This window comes from Hippocampus bargibanti, linkage group LG17 (assembly GCF_051943395.1).
Source record: "Hippocampus bargibanti isolate YZ-2025 linkage group LG17, ASM5194339v1, whole genome shotgun sequence".
Lineage (NCBI taxonomy): Eukaryota > Metazoa > Chordata > Actinopteri > Syngnathiformes > Syngnathidae > Hippocampus > Hippocampus bargibanti.
In genome coordinates, this window is record NC_142750.1 from 463,787 (window position 1) to 486,455 (window position 22,669).

At 48.4% G+C, this 22,669-nt stretch overlaps 1 protein-coding gene across 3 annotated transcripts in view; it reads left to right on the top strand.

Moving 5' to 3' along the window:
• Window positions 1-22,584, top strand: part of smg1 (SMG1 nonsense mediated mRNA decay associated PI3K related kinase) — a 40,993-nt gene extending 18,409 nt beyond the window's left edge. For 2 of the 3 annotated variants that reach the window (XM_089017899.1, XM_089017900.1), the window contains exons 29-64: window positions 850-1,095; window positions 1,908-2,059; window positions 2,551-2,686; window positions 3,708-3,852; window positions 3,922-4,060; window positions 4,549-4,767; window positions 5,572-5,752; window positions 6,945-7,106; window positions 7,196-7,416; window positions 7,731-7,885; window positions 8,790-9,012; window positions 9,397-9,643; window positions 9,824-10,053; window positions 10,239-10,484; window positions 10,694-10,832; window positions 10,927-11,036; window positions 11,963-12,181; window positions 12,258-12,451; window positions 12,786-12,958; window positions 13,046-13,325; window positions 14,111-14,383; window positions 14,930-15,164; window positions 15,807-16,003; window positions 16,090-16,246; window positions 16,696-16,885; window positions 17,530-17,789; window positions 17,881-18,090; window positions 18,328-18,465; window positions 18,661-18,813; window positions 18,895-19,074; window positions 19,392-19,619; window positions 19,694-19,905; window positions 20,637-20,737; window positions 20,825-20,989; window positions 21,061-21,167; window positions 21,678-22,584. In XM_089017899.1, coding sequence (XP_088874025.1) covers window positions 850-1,095; window positions 1,908-2,059; window positions 2,551-2,686; window positions 3,708-3,852; window positions 3,922-4,060; window positions 4,549-4,767; window positions 5,572-5,752; window positions 6,945-7,106; window positions 7,196-7,416; window positions 7,731-7,885; window positions 8,790-9,012; window positions 9,397-9,643; window positions 9,824-10,053; window positions 10,239-10,484; window positions 10,694-10,832; window positions 10,927-11,036; window positions 11,963-12,181; window positions 12,258-12,451; window positions 12,786-12,958; window positions 13,046-13,325; window positions 14,111-14,383; window positions 14,930-15,164; window positions 15,807-16,003; window positions 16,090-16,246; window positions 16,696-16,885; window positions 17,530-17,789; window positions 17,881-18,090; window positions 18,328-18,465; window positions 18,661-18,813; window positions 18,895-19,074; window positions 19,392-19,619; window positions 19,694-19,905; window positions 20,637-20,737; window positions 20,825-20,989; window positions 21,061-21,167; window positions 21,678-21,755 — 6,701 coding nt within the window. In that variant the 3' untranslated portion in view covers window positions 21,756-22,584. The remainder of the gene's footprint in view (window positions 1-849; window positions 1,096-1,907; window positions 2,060-2,550; window positions 2,687-3,707; window positions 3,853-3,921; window positions 4,061-4,548; window positions 4,768-5,571; window positions 5,753-6,944; window positions 7,107-7,195; window positions 7,417-7,730; window positions 7,886-8,789; window positions 9,013-9,396; window positions 9,644-9,823; window positions 10,054-10,238; window positions 10,485-10,693; window positions 10,833-10,926; window positions 11,037-11,962; window positions 12,182-12,257; window positions 12,452-12,785; window positions 12,959-13,045; window positions 13,326-14,110; window positions 14,384-14,929; window positions 15,165-15,806; window positions 16,004-16,089; window positions 16,247-16,695; window positions 16,886-17,529; window positions 17,790-17,880; window positions 18,091-18,327; window positions 18,466-18,660; window positions 18,814-18,894; window positions 19,075-19,391; window positions 19,620-19,693; window positions 19,906-20,636; window positions 20,738-20,824; window positions 20,990-21,060; window positions 21,168-21,677) is intronic. The other variant, XM_089017901.1, reaches the window with a different exon arrangement.
• Window positions 22,585-22,669: the final 85 nt, after the last annotated feature.

Sequence of the window (22,669 nt, forward strand, 5' to 3'; positions counted from 1 at the left end):
CAGTTCGTTCCGACCGAATGGTCTTAAGTCGAAATCCATTCAAAATGTTGAATAGAGACTCGGAGGCTAAATGACTCGCAAACTCACTCCCTCTTAAAAATTGAAAAAATTGGGTCTGGAGGTCATGGTCGGAAGTACAGATGGTCGTAAGTCGAGCTGGTCGTAAGTAGGATGTTACCTGTACTTACTTTTTAGTGTCGATTTTTTTCATTTTATATTTCATATTATCAATTTTTATTTTAGTGGGTTAAAGAAAACACTTATACGTAAACAATACAGCATTATTACAGTATTAAGACAACATATACTGTAGGTACAAATACAAAATTACGTTCTGCTGCTGATCCAATTATGCACAGCTTCCCACGCATGTGCGCTGTTGAAAAATTGCGCTCCCTGCTAACAGCCAGAAGATGTTGCCGAGACGGTATTTGCAATGTATTATTATTGTTCTAATTTGAGTTACTTCCGGGTTGAGTGAACGCTGGCGTGTGTGGCTGCCGCTGCTCACCCACAGAAAAACTTATCCTGTGACTGTAAAGTGACCTTGAGAGTTTTGAAATGCGCTTGTAAATGAAATGTATTATTATTATTACTGTATAACTACTGTATTGAGTGTCATCACGCTAGTAGATTGCTGTGCGAGTGTGTGACATGCTGGCTGGCCAAAATTGTAGGACGCTTTGCTGGCTGCTTGCGCGTTTTAACGCAAGGAATAGAAAAAAAATCAGCAAAGGAAAAAAAAGCAGTGTACAGTACTGGCGGTCGTAAGTTCGGGTGGTCGCAACTCGCACCGGTCGTAACTTGAATGTTACCTGGATCTTTTTTTTTTTTTTTTTCTCGTTTCAGGTTCTTCTCCGACCACAGATGCCCACCTGATGGAGCTTTGTTTGACAACGGTCAAGTTTGCTCGAAAAAAAGGCAACGTGGCCCTGGCGTCCCGCTTGCTCAGCCAGTGTTGTGATGGCACTCAAGACGAAGAGCAGGACGACCAATCGATCAAGGCCTTTCGCCGCCTCAGTGTGCAAGGCACGCTGGGAGAAAAGTGGGGCCCCGAGCTGCAGATAGAAAAAGCCAAAGTGGTCAGGACTTCAGGTGAGGACAGGACGCATGGCGCTTGAAATAAAATGTATTATTATTATTATTATTATTATGTTGCCCATATTTTAACAGAAGCTAAATATGGATATCAAAACCTTCTACTTTGAACAACATGATCATATGCCAGTGGCGTATCTCTTAGGCCTTCAGTAGTGCTATGTCCGACTGAATCAATCAGCTGCGAGCGTGGTGTGACATTACTACACGTCCACTAGAGGGTGCCATTGGCCAGGAAATGACTTATGACATGAAGAAACATGAGAAATAATGTTGTCAAACTGTTCGAATTTTTACTTTCAACATGTGGATTCATGATCACCTCATAAAATTGCAATATTATTTGATATTTTTGCTAGCCTCGGAGCTGTCCAACCTTTCTGAATGATGTCCATTTATTCTTGAAAAGTCTGTCTTGAAAATGGCTTTATAATAATAATTATAATAGTAGTAATAGTCATAGTAATACTACTACTATTTCTACTACTACGGCTAATAATAATAATAATTCATTTATAAGCACCTTTCAAAACTCTTATGGTGACTTTATAGTCACATGATAAGTTTTTCTGCGGGTGAGCAGCGGGAGCCACACGTGCCAGCGTTCACTCAACCCGGAAGTAACTCAAATAGATAGTAAGCTAGCTATCTAGCCAATCGATTGCCAACAGATACCTAGCTAGATAGCCAGCCAGCTAGATAGTGAATAGATAGCTAGTTAGCTAGATAATTAATAATAATAATAATAATAATAAATCACGTGAACAAATCCAGTTCAGACATGAACAAAACCTTTTTTTCTCCGACAGGCCAGTCCATTCCAGCCATGGAAATGCTAAGCAAGGCTGCTCTTTCATATTGCTACGTGGGAAAAAATGAAGGTGCCGCCTGCCGCTCGCTGCTCACGCTCTGCAAATGGCTGTTGGCTGACTGGAAGGACATGATTCCACAGCTTAAACAGGTACGCATTTGCACAAAAATGCTACTTTTAGAATAATAATCATCATCATCATCATCATCATCATCATCATCATCATCATCATCATAATAATACATTTCATTTTTAAGTGCCTTTCAAAACTTTCAAGGTCACTTAACAGTCTCAGGATGAAGTTTTTCCTGTGGGTGAGCAGCGGCAGCCATACGCGCCAGCGTTCACTCAGCCCGGAAGTCACTCAAACAGATAGAAAGCAAGCTAGCTAGCTAATAGATAACTAATAGCTAGCTAGCTAGGTAGCCACATAACCAATAGCTAGCCAGATAGATAGCCGTTGGACGGCCGCTAGCAGAAAAATGGAATATCTATTCTTGTGTTGTCGTATTATTTGTTATTATTTTGGCTGGCTAGCTATCTATTAGCTGTATGGATGGCTATTTTGCCAGCTAGCTATTGGCTATGTAGCTGGCTAAATGGCGTGATTTCAATACACTGTGCCGTTCGTTTTGTTCCAGGTGGTCAAGATGTCCGGGGCGGTCAATTCTTTCAATGCTTTGAGCGTCACGTCACCTTTATGTCAGACCATTTCTGCTCTGCTGGAGCTTCCTCTGGTAGAACAGAGCATTCCTCACATCACCCCAGAGACCTCAGGTAATTTCAAGTACGCTTACGTTTATTCCCTTGAGAAACCGTGAGAAGGGCCCGCAGATTCGGACTGACCTCATTTTCACGATTGATAACTTGGATTGATATGAGACAATTGACAAAAAGTTAGCTTTATTGTCAAATGTGCGAATATGCATGACATACAGCACAGATGGAATTGTTATTAAGACAGAGAGAGAGAAAAATTGATAGAACACAGTGAAATTTTGGACTCGTTTCAACTTTGATAATTGAAAGGCAGAGTGTAGACTGCAAGGTTAAAATATCCCATTAATCAGGCTCCACAAATAACCCGCACAAGCCAACTGTACACATGATGCAAAAAGCTATCAACCCAGCTAAATGGAACACAATTGATGAGGAACTAGGTAAAATTATGGCAGAGAAAGCACCGACATGGGATCATTCCACAAGATGGTGAAAGAATTCATGTCTTCTCACAACCGACGCCTCCGGACAAGTTGTCCATAATTTGTAAAAATCACTTGAAATGACACTGAGTTGTTCCATAATTATGTAAAAATCACTTGAAATGACTTCTACTGAGCATACATTTGTCAGAAAGATTCCATGGCATATAGCTAATCTGAACTTTGAAGCCATTGTTTTGTTGCCTGCGTGTTTTGGCGATTTTAGATGCTATCAAACGTTTTTCTGATGTCAGTTAGGAAACCAAAAATGGTGTCGGTTGTCCTTTAAAATGTGGCTAAAAAGACAGACAATTCAACAGACAATACATGTCATTTGTGAATGTGAAGTGAGGTAGTGACGTATGTAAAGTGAGGTAGTGTAGTAATGCAAAAAGAAACAAAAAAAGGTTGAAGGGAGGTCTTGCAGAAAAAAACGACAACATTCAGGATGATAGTACTCAGAGTTCGGTGAGTGTGGCAGTGGGAAGGTGCGGGGGGGGGGGCAGGGCTGGGAGGGAGTTGAGTCTCCTGACTGCCCGGTGGCAGAAACTTGGCAAAAAGGAAGGCAAACTTTCCTCTCTGGAATTTATGCGCAGTGAGCGTCGGTGTCGGGGAACCCGACTTTGTGCTCGGTCAACTCTACCAGCTGTCCACCAGCCTGGCTCCTGAGGTGGCAAAATCCTGGGCAGCGTTAGCCAGCTGGGCGTACCGCTGGGGGAGGAAAGTCGTTGACAATGCCAGGTTAGCCAAAAAAAATAGCAAACCCTGATTTTAACGCTGCACGCTGTAAGTAAATGTCTTCCCCTGTAGCCAAGGTGAGGGATTGCCGCTTCTTCCTGGAGAAAAGAAGGACATTGAGGAGCTTCTACCTGCCACGACCAGCCAAGAAGACAAGGAAACCATTTTTAGCATTCTCGGCCAAGCGATGTGTCGACCGACCGGCATACAGGTAGCGTCTACCCGGCTAGTCGTCACGTCTTAACTCGGACAGGTTGACACACAAACGAAGCGCGTGGGTGAGCAGCGGCAGCCACACGAGCCAGCGTTCGCTCAAACCGGAAGTAACACAAATTGATAGAAAGCTAGCTCGCTAATAGATAGCCAACAGCTAGCTAGCCAGCCAGAGCTAATAGATAGCAAATGCAAATGATAATACTAATACGTCTAACGTGTAAGCTCTCAGTCATATAGCTATTTAGCTAGGTTGTTGTTACTTCCGGTACAGGTTTTACCTTCCGCGCTCGCTTATTTAAGTTTCATTTTATTGAGAAGACGGCGAGAATGGACATGCTTTTATCGCTGTACTTACAGTTTAGCAAGGAAAAGATCCAAACTTCCATTTGGGAACGGAACGATCAACAGCATTTCCACCCCTCCAGGCCACCCTGTGAAAGGTTCTTATTTACCTTCTCGTTGGGATTGTGTCTTGTCCTTTAGGATGAGGATATGGCGCTGCAGCAGGAGGACGACGAGGACGACATGGTGGACGTGATCTGGCGACAGCTCACGGGGTCTTGCCCCTGGCTGGCCGAGGCGGGACAACCTGTTGCAGATGGTTTGATTCGCATTTGGAGACGTGTGGTGGACCGAATATTTGGCCTCTACCGCATCTCTTGCCAGGCCTATTTCACCTTCTTGAAACTCAACGCGGGACAGGTGACGTTTGGGCGACGTTTTCTGGACATCCTGACACATCCGATTACAGTGATACCGCGGTTTACGAAGCCCTTGGCTTACGAACTTTTCGGTTTGCGAACGTTAAATTGATGAACATTTTTACCTTGGCATACGAACTATTTTTCGCAATACACACCGAGCGCCACAATAAGTGATGTGTCGTTCGCAAACGAGCCCGTTCGCCAAGAACAAGAAAATGGCAGCCAACTCATTTTTGTCCTCTATTCCCCGCCCCCAAACTTTGGTTAAAGCCACGTGATTGGTCAAGAACGCAGCAGTGATGGGGGAGGGGGGTTAAACATTAAAGAGACAAGCAGACGAGTGAGAAAATTGATAGAAACAGTGACATTTGGACTTGTTTCAACTAAGTAAACTAGGTAAAATTATGGCAGAGAAACACTAGGTACTCAAGATGGTGGAGCGCCTTTCAAAGCTCAAGTATACTTTACAGTCACAGACAAGCATATTTCTTTAATCACAAATACAATGCAATAATAAAATACAATAGCACATTTAATACCATATTTATTATACATAAAATAGGGTATATTTGTTTTAAGGCTTAGAAAATCAGAAAGTAGAAAATGATGTTTTATGGAGACCTGGGAACGGATTATTCTCACTTTAATGGTTTCCTATGGAAAATTAATGTTTGGGATTAAAACATTTTTCACCTTACACACACTGTGTCTGGGAAGCAATGAAGTTCGTAAGCCAAGGTATCACTCACTGTACCTGCTCCTTCAGGTCTTGATCCAGAGTTTTCTCTTTCTGTCGTTTCAGCTTTCTATTGATGAGGACGACCCCAAACTCCTGCTGTCCTGTCAGAGCAGCAAACAGAGTCATGATGACATGATCGTCATGGCGACCCTTCGTCTGCTCCGCCTATTGGTCAAGCATGCCGGTGAACTGCGGGAGGGCCTCGAGCTGGGTTTGGCCTCCACGCCGACGGCGCCCTGGAGGGGTAATTGGATTGGATTTGCCTTTATTAGTCTCACAGTGGAGAAATTTACATTTAATAATAATGCAATAATAATAATAATGCACTGCAAACGGACTCCCATTTTCTCTGCCATCATCTTGTTTATTCATCGATGAAAAGGTCATCTGTGCTTCTTTGAACGTGTCTGACGTTTCGCTTCTCATCCAAGAGGCTTCGTCAGCGAACATTTATTTTTCTGGTAGCTATGGCCCTGTACAGGTAACATCTGACTCTCGACCGGGTTCCGTTCCGACAAAGCGGTCATAAGTCAAACGGGTGTAAGTGGAAATCCATTCAAAATGGCCAACGTGACGTTTACACGACAGTATAGTAACATTGCGAAATTTGGTCACCTGATGCTAGCGGGCTAGTGTGGCTAACGAACATAAGTCACAACTTACTAAAGATACAGCGAGTTGTACTCACGTTTTGGTCATGAACTCACACTCAAAGTTATCTAGATAGCTCCCGAGCTATCTATTTGCTATCTATTAGCTGGTTATCTGGCTAGCTATCTAGCTGGCTATTTGGCTCACTATCTATTAGCTGGCTTGCTGGCTATCTAATAGCTTTCAGTGGCTATCTATTAGCTAGCTAGCTTTCTATCTATTTGAGTTACTTCCGGTTTGAGTGAATGCTGGCGTGTGTGGCTGCCACTGCTCACCCACAAAATAACTTATCCTGTGACTGTAAAGTGACCTTGAGAATTTTGAAAGGCGCTCAATGAAATGTATTATTATTATTATTACTGAGTGTAGTCACGCAGTAGATTTCTGTGCGAGTTTGACATGCTGGCTGGTCAAAATTGTAGGGCGCGTTGCCGGCTGCTAGTGCGTTGTGGCGTCAGGTGTAGAATAAAAAAAAGTGTCTGGCGGTCATGGTTGCAAGTACGGGTGGTCGTAACTTGCGCCAGTCATAACTCGGATGTTACCTCTATATGGCAGACCACATTATGAAAGGCTACAGTAGGAGCTGGGGTTACGTAATACTTGTTCTCGGGTGTCCCTACTGTCCAGAGATGGCGCGGCAGACCTCTGCTAGACCCAGCAAAAATTTTAGTTGGCTGACGAAGCCTCTTGGACGAGAAGCCAAACGTCCGACTTCTTCAAAGCAGCCGTCCAGATGACCACGCCTTTTTTTCTGAATATTGAGCTCGTCTTTCTTTCTCCGCCAGGCATCACGCCGCAGCTCTTTTCTCGCCTCAATCATCCCGAGGCGTACATTCGCCAAAGTATCTGTAGCTTGCTGTGCCGAGTGGCCCAGGACTCCCCGCATCTCATCCTTTACCCCGCCATTGTGGGCTCGCTCTCCCTTGGAGGGGAGGCTCAGAATTCAGGCAAGGGCTTGCTGTTGGTCTTCTTTGAGCCATCCTGAAAATACGGACCGCCACGCTTGGATTCAAAACGGCCAATCTGCTTGTGACAGGGAGCAAACTGCCATCGGCTCTGCCCACGTTTTTGGGGAGCATCCAAGGAGAAACGCTTGGCGGCGAGGAGGAGGAGGAGCAGCCGCAGAGCGGCGACAAGGGCGACGTTCCAGAAGAACTGGCCGCTTTCTGCTCCAGTCAAGACCAAGCCATGATGCAGGATTGCTACAGCAAGATTGTGGAAAAGTTGTCCTTGGCCAACCCCACCATGGTGCTTCAGGTCAGTGGCTTTTCGGGGACACCGCCCTCCCGGGATGCATCTGGGAGATTTAAGTTGGCCCCCTTGTGTCTGAAAAAGGGGGCCGCATTCTAATAATGGATGGGCCCCATTTAACTAGATTGCCCAAGTAGACAAAACTGATTGAAATAAGGTCACATCCGACTTACGACCGGGTTCAGTCAAACGGTCGTAAGTCGAAATCCATTCAAAATGGCCAACGCAAGTGGCTGCCGCTGCTCACCCACAGAAAAACTTATCCGGTGACTGTAAAGTGGTGGTCGATGTGGTTGTAAGCCGTGGTGCCTCCCGTCCAGGTCCAGCAGTTAGTGGGTGAGCTGCGCAGGGTCACGTTACTGTGGGACGAGTTGTGGCTTGGCGTTCTGCAGCAGCAGCACATGCACGTTCTGCGGAGGATCCAACAGCTGGAGGACGAGGTGAAGAGGGTTCAAAATAACAACACGCTACGAAGGTGAGCTTGCTTGCTTGCTTGCTCCTCGATGGGGCCTTTAGCTTCTTTCCACCAACCGGACTTTTTATACAACGTTATACCATCGCAAAGGCAACATGATGCTTACGAACTATATTAGTTCACAGAAAGTGTGTGTACGGCCAAAAGTGTGTCTTCCAAACATTGATTTCCCATAAGAAACCATTTAAATGAGAATAATCCGTTCCCAGGTCCCCATAAAACACAATTTTCTACTAAATAAGCCTTAACACGACACAAAATATACCTTTTTTATGTATAATAAATTTACTATTGTATTGTCGTGAAAGAAATAAACTGTATTGTATAATAAAGTGGTTTTATTTACCTTTGTGATGGTCGTTGATGTAGTTGCCTCTTGATGATATCCGAGTAAAGTTGCCGTGCTTTCTTGGCGATAATACCCTCACCCACACTGTCCCCCGCTAGCTGCTTTTCGTTCATCCAACTCAACAGAAGTTTTTCAACCGCTTCTATTGCCTGAGACAACACAGAAACACCATTAGCTAGACGTAGCAATGATCAACTTAGCGTACCGGTATTGGGACGCTAAGTCACATAAATGCACACCCCGGTGGTCTTTTTTGATGATCTCCTTCTTCTGCTCGACCCTCATTTTGTTTTATGTCTTCTTTGGCTTAACGCTAGCCTGTGGTGGGGTCTTTTTTGGTCCCATAATAGCAAAAGTACTCCACTTGATAACAAACCACATCTGCACTCAAACAGAGCGTGTGGAAAAGTAGTCTGCCAGCAATTGTGGCGCTTTTCGTGTGTTTCCTGAACACTAGTTTGTATGCCAAGATTATATTCTTGCGAATTTAATGTTTGTTAGATAAAGTGTTCGTAAACCGAGGTATCACCGTATGTCCTCCATTTTGTGCTTCAGGGACGAGAAGATCGCCATCATGCGCGAGAAGCATTCGGCTCTGATGCGGCCGGTGGTTTTTGCCCTGGAACACGTCTGCAGCATCACCTCGGCCCCGGCGGAGACGCCGCACGAGACGTGGTTCCAGCAAACGTATGGAGATGCCATCACTTCTGCCCTGGAGCGCTTGAGGAACCCGCACAACCCCGCTAACCCCGCTAGCAGCTGGCTCCCGTTTAAGCAGGTGTGGTGGACGGCTCGACTTACGATCACCTGTACTTACGACCACGACCTCCAATCTATTAGATAGCTATTAGCGGTCTAGTTGGCTGGCTATCTATCTTATCTCGCAACGGTCTAGCTCTCTATTGGCTATCTATTAGCTATCTAGCTATCTATTAGCTAGCTATCTGTCTATCTAGCTATCTATTGGCTATCAGTTATTAGCTAGCTAGTTGGCTTTCCATCTACTTAAGTTATTTCTGGGTTGAGTAAACGCCGGTGCATGTGGCTGCCGCTGCTCACCCACAGAAAAACTGTGATTGTAAAGTGACTTTGAGAGTTTTATAGATAGCCACGAATTGCGTCCCCTGCTTGTGATTTGACTTCACCGCGACCTGTTTGTTAGATCATGCTAAGCCTGCAGCAACGCGCCCAGAAACGGGCCAGCTATCTTCTCCATTTGGATGAGATCAGCCCACATCTGGCGTCTCTGACCGGGACCGAAATGGCCCTGCCGGGCGAGGTGTCGGCTTCGGACGCCGTCACCATTCAGAGCATTGGCAAATCCATCACCATCCTGCCCACCAAGACCAAGCCCAAGAAGCTCTTCTTCCAGGGCTCTGATGGCCACAACTACCCGTACCTCTTTAAAGGTAAAGTCCGCCGTCACGCTGGCTCTGTGTAGTTGATCATAATTGGATTGGATTGCCTTTATTAGTCTCACAGTGGAGAAATTTACATTTCACAGCAGCAAAGTGATGAAAGGAATGAAAGTCAATCAAAAATCATAATCAAAATCCTTGACCTTGAGAGTTTTGAATTGGACGGGACAGGTCTGGAGGATTTACATTTGGACGAGCGCATCATGCAGTTCTTGTCCATCGTCAACACCATGTTCACCAAAATTAACCAACAAGAGCAGCCTCGCTTCCACGCCCGCCATTATTCCGTCACGCCTCTCGGCACCCGATCCGGATTGATCCAGTGGGTGGATGGAGCCACGCCCCTCTTTGGACTCTACAAACGCTGGCAGCAGAGGGAGGCTGTGCTGCAGGCTCAGAAGGTAACAGCCTCCGTCCGCCATCTTTTAGCAACGCGGTCAAGCCTCGGTTCTCGTCCAATTTGGTTTTCAACCACAAATTTGGGGTATTTTTGTATGCCTCTGTTTACAAGCCAAAACGTTTTGTCGAAACGGAAGCCGCTGGTAAGTGGGACGTTACCTGAGCAATGTTTTATTTCCTTCCCCAGGCCCAAGACTCCTTCCAGCAGCAGCCGGTGCCTCTGGTCCCCCGCCCGAGTGAGCTTTATTACAGTCACATCGGTCCCGCCCTGAAAGCGGTCGGCCTCAGTCTGGACCTCACGCGACGTGATTGGCCCCTGGGTGTGATGAAGGAGGTTCTGAAAGAACTGATGGAGGCGACACCTTCCAACTTACTGGCCAAGGAGTTGTGGTGTTCATGTACCACTCCCAGTGAATGGTGGAGAGTCACACAGGTAAGCAGAGCTGCCGGTTTTTCATCAGCTATTTGTATTTTTTTAATGCAGGTAACTATCCGACTTGTGACCACCCGTACTTGCGACCATGACCTCCAGACCCTATTTTTTAAACATTTAATTCTTGGACACTTTTTTGTACATCATCTGCCAGTCAATGAGTTTCCTCCCGACGACCATTTTTTTTTTTTTTTTTTTTTTTTTCCTAGTCTTACGCCAGATCCACGGCTGTCATGTCGATGGTGGGCTACATCATTGGCCTTGGGGACAGACACCTTGACAATGTTCTGATTGACATGACCACCGGGGAAGTCGTACACATTGATTACAACGTGTGTTTTGAAAAAGGTACGCTACATAAAAATCATAAATGTCCACGCACGTGCACTCAAATTTGGGCTTTATGCTGCATTTGCTTTTTTTTTTTTTTTTTTTTTATTAGGAAAGAGTCTTCGGGTCCCAGAGAAGGTCCCGTTCAGAATGACGCACAATATTGAGAGTGCGCTGGGAGTTACCGGCGTGGAGGGCATTTTTCGGCTTTCTTGCGAACAGGTAAGCTTCGCCTCTCCAATGGAATAAGTTTACGGTAAATGTCTGCGGATATCAATATTTGATATGTACATACAGTGATACCTCGGCTTACGAACGCTTCTGCTTACGAACATTAAATTCACGACAATATAATCTTGGCATACAAACTAGTTTTCGGCAAACGAACCAAACCACACGGTCGAACAGTGCCACGGTGGCTGCCGGACTAGTTTTCCTCACCCCCTTTCTTTTGAGTGCAGACGTGGTTTGTTATCGAGTGTAGTACTTTTGATATTATGGCCCCCGAAAAACACCCCACCACAGGCTAGTGTTAAGCCTAAGAAGACACTAAAGAAAATTACGATCGAGCAGAAGAAGGAGATCATCAAAAAACACCGAGGTGTGCGTTTGTGTGACGTAACGTCCCAGTACCAGTACGCTAAGTTACTAAATTTGGCTAAGGTTGTTTCTGTGTTGTCTAAGCAACGGTCTCAGGCAATAGAAGAGGTTGAAAAACTTCTGTTGATTCGGATTATTAACGAAAAGCAGCTAGCAGGGGACAGTGTGAGTGAGGGTATTATCGCCGAGAAAGCACGGCAACTTCAAGCCATAAACTACCATCACAGTGGTAAATAAAACAACTTTATGATACAGTAGTTTATTTATGTAATTACAATACAATAGCACATTTATTATACATAAAATAAGGTATATATTGTGTAGTTTTAAGACTTATTTAGTAGAAAATGATGTGTTGTGGGTACCTAGGAACAGATTATTCTCATTTTAATGGTTTCTGATGGGAAAAGAATGTTTGGCGGACTAACTTTTCGCCTCACACACACTTTCTGCGAACCAATTAAGTTTGTGAGCTGAGGTATCACCGTACTTCATCTCGATTGCGTCAGTGTTGTTGAGACGCTTCCAAGTGGAGTTTCCGCCGGCAGGTTATTCAGATGATGCGGCGTGGCAGAGAGACCCTCTTGACCCTGCTGGAGGCCTTCGTCTACGATCCACTGGTGGACTGGACCGCTGGAGGGGAGGTGGGCTTCGCCGGCGCCGTCTACGGAGGAGGAGGCCAACAGGCTGACAGCAAACAGAGTAAAAGGGAGATGGAGAGAGAAATCACACGCTCGCTCTACTCATCGCGTGTGGCGGAGATCAAGGTAAGACCTCAAGACCAACTGCAGAAGAAGAAGAAGAAAGATGAGATGAGCCCATTGTCCCCGCCCGCCCCAAAAGGTCAACTGGTTTAAGAATCGTGACGAAATGCTGGCTGTCCTGCCCCAAGTGGAAGAAGCTGTGGAAGAATATTTGGTCCTCCAGGATCAGCTTTGCCAAGGAGAGAAACTTCAGAGCAAATTGCAGGAGGAGTTGACCTTCCTGGAAGCGGCAGAGAACCATCCGGAGCATCGACTTGCCACCCTGGAGCAAAGGTAGGAAGAGCGCATCGTTTGTGAGGACACTGATGTCTCAGCTCACAAACTTAATTGGTTCCCAGAAAGTGTGTAAAGCGAAAAGTTCGTCTTCCAAACATTTATTACCCATAAGAAACCATTAAAATGACGTACAAACGTACTCCACTCGATAACAAACCACGTCTGCACTCAAAGAAAGGGGGTGACGAAAACTAGTCCGTGAGCTAAAGCGTTCGTCAGCAGAGCTATCACTGTACTGTTAGGACCTTTTAGCTTATGAAAAAGCGTCATCTAAACCCCAACTGTCCTTTTTTTTTTTTTTTTTTTTTTTTTTTTTTTTTTTATCTCCCAGGTACTCCGAGCACAGCCAGTTGCAGTCACGGCAGAGGACTGTGCAAGAGGCCATTCGAAGTAAACTGGCTGACCTGGATCAATGGATTTCCCAGTACCAGGCGGCTTTTTCCAATCTGGAGACCACTCAGCTGGCTGCTCTGCTGCAGGACATCAGCACCGCCATTGATCTGGGTTAGGAGCATCTTTTTGATGAGTCACCTATCTATTTTTCCACCGTTGTCCAAAGGTTGTGGTTGAAATTCCGTCGGACCCTTCCAGGTCCTCCCAGCTACGTGCCCGCCACGGCCTTCTTGCAGAACGCAGGCCAGGCCCACCTGATCAGCCAATGTGAGAGCCTGGAGGCCGAGATGAGCTCCTCGCTCCAGCAGCGCCGCGGCGCCCTTCGGATTTGCCTGGAGCAGCTGCACAGCTACGCCACGGTGGCTTTGCTGTACCCGCGAGCTAACCTGCTGCGCCATCGAACGTACCAGTGGAAGGCCTGGTTGGAGGAGATGCTCACGGTCATGACGGTGGACCACTGCCAGAACATCTACAGACAGTAAGCGCAGCGCCTTCACCAATTACAGTCATACCTCGGCTTACCAACGCTTTAGCTAACAAACTTTTCGCCTTACGAACGTTAAATTTGCAAGAATATAATCTTGCCATACGGAGGCAGAGTGTAGACTGCAAGGTTAAAATATCCCATCAATCAAGCGCCACAAAGAACCCGCACAAGCCATCTGTACAAGTCGAACAGGAAAGTCAAGCAAGGGAACCAGCTATGAATGAAGTTTCGAGTGTGTCTGCCTGCATCTGTTGCAATATCACAACTTACAACCCAGAGCTTGCGATTGGCTGGCAACCAATTCAGGGTGTCCCCCGCCTCGTGCCCGAAGACAGCTGAGATAGGCTCCAGCGACCCCCGCGACCCTAATGAGGAATAAGCGGTACGGAAAATGAGATGAGAGACAACCCGGAGCTCCTTGAGACGTTTGATGCAAAAAGCTATCAACCCAGCTAAACAGAACACAATTGATGAGGAACTAGGTAAAATTATTGCAGAGAAAGCACAGCAACTTCACTCGGATATCGTCAAGAGGCAACCTGGAAGTTCGTCATCCATTGATGATTTCAAGGCTAGCCACGGATGGTTCCAGAACTTTAAGCGTTGTACAGGGATTCATAGTGTCATTTGTCATGGTGAGGCAAATGAATGTTTGGAATACACACTTTTCGCCTTACACACACTTTCTGGGAGCCAATTAAGTTGGTGAGCCAAGGTATCACTGTTGCTTCTTGCTGCAAAGACCGCCCGGATTGAGCTTTTGTCTTCCGGCGCAGGTACGAGCTTCTGTTCACGCCTCCGTCCAACGCGTCCGCCTGCCAGTCCGCGTCCAACGTGGAGTTGGCGCTGCAACGCCAAGTGGCCGACGCCAACGAGCGGGTGTTGCATCAAGCCGAGCGACTGAAAGCCGAAGGCGCCAGCGCGGCTGCGTGCGAGGAGCAGCTGAAGGAAATCGAACGTTGCATCGCCGTCTTTCTGCGGGAAAACGGCGAGGCGGGCTCGCTCGGCCTGGCTGGCATCGTCACCTCCGCCCTCTGCTCGCTTTCCAGGTGCCGAAACCGCCGGCGAAACGGAAGCACGGTTGAAAATGTGCTTTTTATAATAATAATAATATTTCATTTCTAAGCGCCTTTCAAAACTCAAGGTCACTTTATAGTCACAAAAATCGTTTTTACTGCGGGTGAGCAGCGGCAGCCACATGCGCCAGCGTTCACTCAACCTGGAAGTCACTGAAATAGATAGAACTCTAGCTCGTTAAAAGATAGCTAATAGATAGCCAGATAGACTGTTAGCTGACTAGCTAGATAGCCAAATAGCTAATAAATAGCCAGCTACATACCTAGCTAGCTAGACAGATAGCAAAAGGATAAATAGCCAGCTACATAGCTAGCTATGGGGGTTACTGTTCTTGTAATGGGGTTGATTGGATTGGATTAGCCTTTATTAGTCTCGCAGTGAAGAAATTGACATTTCACAGCAACAAATTGATGAAAGTAATAGAAAAGGAAAGAAAGAAGTAGAAAAACAAAATACAGGCAACCGCTCTCGCGGCGCCATCTTGAAGTCCAAATCACAAATAGTGTGACATTTTGTAGGCGCAACCTGGCAATGGAGGCGGCGGCGGCCAGCGCCGGAGAGCAGCTGGTGGACCTGATGTCCCGGGACGGAGCCTGGTTCTTGGAGGAGCTCTGCAGCATGATGGGCAACATTAGCGCCTTGGCGACGCTCTGGCAGCGCTGCCCGCTGCTGCCCAACGACCTGGAGCTGCCATCGCCCTCCAGCACTGTTCAGGCCGTTTATCTGGCCAATTCCGTCTACACCTGCTTGCAGGTAACGATGATCTGCTCACCTTTAATCGTCATTTCCAAGCGCTTTTCAAAACTCTCAAGGTCACTTTACAGTCACAGGATCAGTTTTTCTTTCACTCAACCCGGAAGTAACTCAAATAGATAGAAAGCAAGCCAGCTAGCTCATAGATAGCTAGATAGCTATATTGCTAATACATGGCCAGCTAGATCGATATATAGCTATTCAGCGAAATAGCTAGCTAGATAGCCAGACAACCATCAAGCTCATAGATAGCCAGCTTGATAGCTCATAGAATGCCAGCCAGCAAGATGGCAAATATATTGCAAATAGATAGCTACCTAGGTAGCTAGCTAGCCGGCCAGTCAGTGGGCTAATAGCCAGCCAGCCAGCTAGATAGCTGATAAGTAGCAAATGGATTGCAAATAGGTAGCGAGTCAGATAGCCAGCTAGATAGCTCATAGATTGCTAGCCAGCCAGCAAAATAGCAAATAGATAGCTACCTAGGTAGCTAGCTAAATAGATAGCTAGCCAGTCTGCCAATAGATAGCCAGCCAGCCAGCTAGATAGCTAATAAGTAGCAAATAGCTGGCTGGGTAGCTCGTATTGTGATTGTTATGATGCTTACGTCCCTTTGTCTTCGAGCTGTCCGCTTTGCCACGGCAGGAATTGAACGGCAACTTCCGTCAGATCATCTTCCCCGAGGCTTTGCGCCTTCTGGTGAAAGGCGAGGCCACGCTGGAGGCCATGTTGGCGGAATTGGAGCAGCTGGTGGAGCAGAGCTCCGACGGGCTCGGCTTGCAGGGATTGGCGGACGCTCTGTTGGACCAGGACGGACGCAACCAATGTCTGGACATCACCAGGTCAGCGGCGGCCATGTTGCACTTTGGTCAACGTGTTGCAAATGATAAACTTTGACCCGGATGTGTTTTGTGGGGGGGACGTTTAGGATGTTGCGCGCTCAGTACTCGGAGCTCATCCAGCCGCGCTGCCTGGACGGAACCGGTCCGGACTCGCCCAAAATGTCCGCCGGTCAAATGCTCCTGGTGGCCTTTGACGGGATGTTCACGCAGTTGGAGGCGGCTTTTGGACAGCTCACCGACAAGGTTTGTCGTCAATGTAACACGGCCTTTTCACCAGTGGACCAGGGACGTCATGGTGCAATGCGCACGTCTGCTCCTAGCTGAATGGTTGAAAGCAAACACCAAGGTGTAGCATCCATTGATGAAAAGAGACTGTCTTCACATCTCCTATCCCACGTCAATCCGCTTCAATTCCAAGCCGCGACACTTCCACATGAGATTGAGTGATCTCCTGCCGCCACGTCAATCCACTTCAATTCCAAATCGCGACACTTCCACATGAGATTGTGTCACATCTCCTGCCCCCACGTAAATCCGCTTCAATTCCAATTAATTCACAGCAGCAAAGTTATGAAAGAAAGCGAAAAGGGAAAAAATAAAATCTAGGAGCTGCTGTAAAGGCAGCCACTCTTGAAGTGAAATCAAATGAATCCTAAAACGCGGCGTGCTGTCGATCTGCTGCCGACCCTCAGCTGAGTTTGCTGGAAGTGCCGGCGGCGTGGAGGAAGGTGGACGTTCTGAGGGAAGCTGGCGCCACGCAGCGCCACCTCTTGGACACGCCGACGCAGAGGGAGCTGATGGAGCAGCTTTTCTTCCTCAAGAGACTCCAAACCATCCGAGACTTTTTCCAAATGTGCTCCTGCTATGCTCACACTCTGTCCGGTGAGATCATTTTTCCCCCTCTATTAGTTATATAGCTATCTATCTAGTTAGCTGCCTATCTTTTTGCTATCTATTAGCGATCTGGCTGCCTAGCTAGCTAGCTATCTAGTTGGCTATCTATTAGTTATATTGCTAGCTATCTACCTAGCTGGCTATCTTTTTGCTGTCTATCAGCTATCTGGCTGCCTAGCTAGCTCTCTAGCTTGCTATCTATTATCTTGTTCGCTACCTAGCTGGCTATCTATTTGCAATCTCTTAGCTATCTGTCTGCCGAGCTGGCTATTAGTTATATAGCTAGCTCGCTAGCTACCTAGCTGACTATTTGCTATCCATTAGCCATCTGGCTTGCTAGCTAGCTATCTAGCTTGCTATCTATTAGTTTAATAGCTAGCTGTTTTGCTGGCTATCTATTAGCTAGCCAGCTTTCTGTCTATTTTCTTCCGGGTTGAGTGAACGCCGGCGCGTGTGGCTGCCGCTGCTCACCCACAGAAAAATTGATCCAGTGACTAAAAAGTGAGAGTTTTGAAAGGCGCTTATGAATGAAATGAATTATTATTATTATTATTTGCAACCGGCTCCGGAATACGCCGCTGATCCCATTTTTTTGTTTTGTTTTGTTTTTCCTTTCCGCCCCGCATACAAAGTCCCGTCTCCAGATGACCTGTTGACCCCCAACGGACCGACGCCTTTCGGCAAGCCGTCGTACCGGCAGCCGAACGCCAGCGTCGTCGGCGAGGAACAAATGAGCCGCCCCGTCAAGGCCTTCACGGCCGAATTTGTTCGCCAAATGCTGCTGGGCCTGCCGGGTCGGGCTCTCGGTCTGGCCCTGTGCAGCGCCGTGTCGGCCCTGGGCCTGGATGTCGTCGCCCAGGTGGAGGCCAAAGATTTCGGGTCCGAAAAGCAGGTGGCGGCTTCTTGCTCGCTCGTCTTTGCCCCTCCGTCCGTCCATCCGTCTCTTGTCTTGTTAAATAAAGTTGTTTTTGTGTCCCCGGAAGGTGTCTTTGGACGAACTCTGCAAGATGGCGGCGGAGCAGAGCCTGGCGTCGGGCCGCGTCTCCCAAATGCTGCTCAACCGGGTCACGGTTCTGGCCGCTTCCTACGACACGGCCTGGAAGAAGTTGGACCGGTTGCGCAGGTTGGAGGCCAACCTGGACGCGGCCAAGGCCGCCCTGCAGAGGATTCAGCTGCACGTGGCCATGTTTCAGGTAGTCCTCGTCGAGTCAGTCACATGATGAGTTTTGTCTGTGGGTGAGCGGCGGCAGCCACACGCGTTCACTCAACCCGGAAAAAGCTAATAGCTCGCCAGCTCATAGCTAGTTAATCTATTTGAGTTATTCCCACTTGAGTGGACGCTGGCGCAATAGAAAGCCAGCTAATGGTCGTCCGTTTTTGCTCCGCTTTGGCCACCTCAGCTAACTTGTCTGCGGTTTTGGTCCGTTCAGTGGCAGCACGAAGACATCCTGGGTCCCAACAATCAAAGCTTGAGCGTCCACATTCCCCCTCGCGCCGTCCTTCTGGCCAACATGAAGAAGAAGCTTTACAAGCTGAGTCAGGAGGAAGGAGGCATCGTCGCCATTCAGGTTTGGAACCTTCTCAGTCAAGGCGACGGCCTTCGACAGGCCAGCCAAAGAGTTTTCAGAAAATGGGTTTTTCCGTGGGTGAGCAGCGGCAGCCACGCGCGCCAGCGTTTACTCAGCCCGGAAGTAAATAGATAGTGAGCTAGCTAGCCAGCCAACAGATAGCATCCACGTGAGTGTATTTCCTCTCCGATGCAGGAGAAGCTTTCGTCCCTAGAGGGCAGCATCGAGCAGCGGCTGAAATGGGCCGGCGGCGCCAACCCCGCACTGGCGCCGGTCCTTCAGGACTTTGACATGAGCATCAGGGAGCGACGCTCCACGGTGGCCAGAGAAAACCAGCGCGCGAGCCAGGTTGCTTTCAAAAGCTTGTTGCGGGCGGGCGGGGCGGGGGGGCACGGCGACCGCTCATTTTCCAAGCGTCTGTCCTGGCAGGTCACCCTGCTGTGTTCCACCATCTTGAACTTCGAAGGCCTTCGCACCCGATCGGCGGAGGCGCACAACATGGACGCCGCCTTGTTTGAGCTGCTGAAGCGCTGCCAGCAGACCTGCTCCTACGCCGCCCAGTTTAGCAGCAGCGTCTCCGCGCTGGAGCTAGCGCTCTTGCACAGGCTGGTGGGTCGCAGCGCCGTGGAATTGGATTGGATTGGTCTTTGGCTAGCTAGCTGGCGAGATTTCTATCTGGCTAGCTAGCTAGCTAGTCAGATATTAGCTAAGTATTAGCCAATAGCTCGCTGGCTTTCTTACTATCTTGCTAGCTATCTAACTTTCTTACTATTTGGCTAGCTATTAGCTAGGTATTAGCCAATAGCTGACTATGGCTAGCTATCTAACTTTCTGACTATTTGGCTCGCTAGCTAGCTGTCTATTAGCTAGCTTTGTGACTATCATCTGGCTGCCCCCAACAAGCGTCCTGGTGTGTTTTCTTGCAGATTCCGGTGCTGGACCTTCCGATCGGCAGCCCCGATTGGTTGACGTGCGCCCGGCGCCATTTGGAGGCGGAGCTTGACGGCGAGCGGCGCTTGCAGGAGGAGCGCGAGCAGCGCTTGGAGTCGTGCGGCGAGACGCAGCAGCTCCTGGTGGACTCCATCAGGAGCATCCTGTCCAACCACAACCGCCAACTGGCCGACGTCAAGCACCTCCTCAGGGCCATGGCCAAGGTCGCCCGCCCGCGCGCCTCGTCCGTCCTTCTCGTGTCCGTCCGTCCGTCCGTCCCACCGTCTCCGTGTCGCAGGACGAGGAGGCGGCGCTGGCCGACGGCGACGAGGCGGCTCGCCGCGGCGGCGTGCGCCACTTCCTGATGGACTACAAGGCCTGGCAGGACAACATCCAGGTGGTCTTGTTCACCGTCATCCAGGCTAGCGGGCAGCCGCGCCGCCGCGACCGAGCCGATTCGCTGGAGGACATTCCCGCCACCGTCAAGGAGCTGCAGGCCCAGAGTCAAAGGTCAGCCCGGCCCATTCGCCGGAAGAAAAATGGACAACTCAATCTCAAATGCTGCTTCTCCATTTTTTATTACACCAACAACCTAAAAAAACCACTAAAGTCTCCAAGCTGGCTAGCTATTAGCTATCTAGCTGGATAGCTGCTGCTGGTTGGCTATCTGGCTATCTATTCGCTATTTATTTGCTATCCATTAGCTATTTAGCTGGCTAGTTGTTGACTATCTGGTGATCTTTTAGCTATTTATTTGCTATCCAATAGCTCGCTAGCTAGCTTTCCATCTATTTGACTTACTTAGGGGTTGAGTGAACGCTGGCGCGTGTGGCTGCCGCTGCTCACCCACAGAAAAACTTTATCCTGTGATTGTAAATTGACCTTGAGAGTTTTGAAAGGCGCTTATAAATTGAATGTATTCTTATTATTATTAAAGCTAGGTGTCTGGCTATCTATTAGCTATATAGCTGGCTGGCTGGCTATCTATTGGCTATCTATCCATCTCGCTGGCTAGCTAGTTAGCTGACTGTCTGTTGGCTATCAGCTAGCTGGCTGGCTCGCTGTCTATTGGCTATTTATTCGTCTGGCTAGTTATCTGGCGACCTATAGGCTATCTAGCCATCTAATGAAAGGCGCTTGGAAATCAAATGTATTATTATTATTATTATTATTTTGTATTTTGTATTTTTTTTTGGCGCCGCCGCCACCCGCTAACCTTTGTCTTTGTCTTTTGGCGTCAGCGTCTACAACGGCCTGGTGGGCTTTGCCTCCCCGCTGGTGACGGAGCGCGAAAACGAGTGCGCCAGCCCCGTGTCGGCGGCGCAAACCAGCTTCGCGGCAGGTGTGCCGAACGCCGCCACGGTCGCGAGCGAAGCCGCGTTCGCGTTAGCGCCCCTCCTCCGTGCTAAATTTGCTTGCGCTCCGTTAGCCGTGCGTTGCAGCGGCTTGAAGACCCAGCCGGAATCCATGTCCCCGAACGCCCGCAAGGTCCTGGCCCGCAACCCGGGAACGCCCGCCGACACGCCGCCCGGCAAGGGCCTCAACTTCAACCCCAGCCCTAAAAGGGCCGCGCGAGACCCCAAAACGGGCAAAGGTAAATTGTTTGTCTGTTTGCCGCCGCCCGCTGCCACTTCGCCAGGCCTTCACCTCCTGCTTGGCCCGCAGCCGTCCAGGAGAGGAACTCGTACGCCGTCAGCGTGTGGAAGAGGGTGAAAGCCAAGCTGGAAGGCCGAGACCTCGATCCCAACCGGAGGATGAGTGTCAGCGAACAGGTGAAACCTTCGACTCTCTTCTAAAGTTTGTCTTCCCATACGAAACCATTAAAATGAGAATAATCAGTTCCCAGGTCCTCGTAAAACATTATTTTCTCGTAAATCAGCCTTATACATTCATACCTTGGCTTACGAACTTAATTGGTTCCCAGAAATCGTGCGTAAGGCGAAAAGTCAGTCTTCCAAACATTTATTTCCCATAGGAAACCATTAAAATGAGAATAATCCGTTCCCAGGTCCCCGTAAAACATCCATTTTCTACTAAATAAGCCTTATTTAGCGCTTTAACAACAGCTGAAGCAATGTGCTAAGATGGACAAAAGGTAGTAAATGCCGGCCCCCGGTGGAAGGGGAAAAACACGGCCTGAGGTCTGACCAGCGCTTGATCGGCACCCCCGCATGAAAAGCCGAAACTCACAAAACAAATTTGGGAAGGACGCTCGCCGCCGTATGATCAATTTTGTGACTGGCGGTGAAAGAGTTAACGTCCGTCCGTCCGTCTGCTTCCAGGTGGACTTTGTGATCAAGGACGCCACCAACCTGGACAACCTGGCCCAGCTCTACGAAGGCTGGACCGCTTGGGTGTGAAGGCGTCTCTGGCGGCGTCTCTGGCGTCTTTTGGTTCCGCCAAGGCTTGAAGACCCACCCGAGTCCAACGGGTGTCGGAACAGCGGCACCGGGCCGCACCGCCGGGAGGAAACGGAAAGCGGAAGCTCCGCCCACCCGACCTCCTGGGGCGCCCGCGGCCGGCGAGCCCCACCCCCTCCGCAGCACCGTAACCGCGGGCGATCGGGCCAACGTCACGCCAAAACCTGCCGGCGTGCGTCCCATTGAGCCCGTCAAACTCCGCCCCCAGTTCAGGAAGTGAACCACCCTCCCCGAGCCGGGGATGCGGGAGGGGGGGGGATTTCATTAGCATTGAAGGGGACGAAGAGGACCGAGGTTCCTCGCGATTCAAGCGAAAATCCAAAACTTTGACCGATTGAAACGTCGTCAGACTTGAACCAATAAACGATTAATCATTTTTGCGGATTTGCGTGCCGGATTTGGTTCTTGCCGCCCTTGTGAAGAGTCACGAAACGCGACATGAAATGAAAAAGAAGATGGCCGCCATTTCCGGCAAATATTTCTCTGAGTCGTCGTCCGTTTTGTGCTTTGTAACAATTTTGATCTTTCTTGACGAATAATCCACGTTCGTTTTTGGACTCTTGCTCGTAGAAACGCTTCCTTTCTTTCCCTCATGAAGAGCGACTGCTCAAATGCTCGGATTTTATTCGTCTAACTTTGTGCTTTTACATTTTTTTTAGTGGCAGATGTGATCCTTCTTGGTGACGCTGAATATGCGGAAAAGGTTTTACTCAATTTGCTTGACCCAAAATAAAAGTCTTTTTTTCGGCCTAAAACGCCTTATTATGCATGGTTGTTGTTGTTGTTGTTTTTTAGGGCTGAAAACGCCTTACTATATATGGTCGGTTTTTTTTTTTTCGGCTAAAAACGCCTTA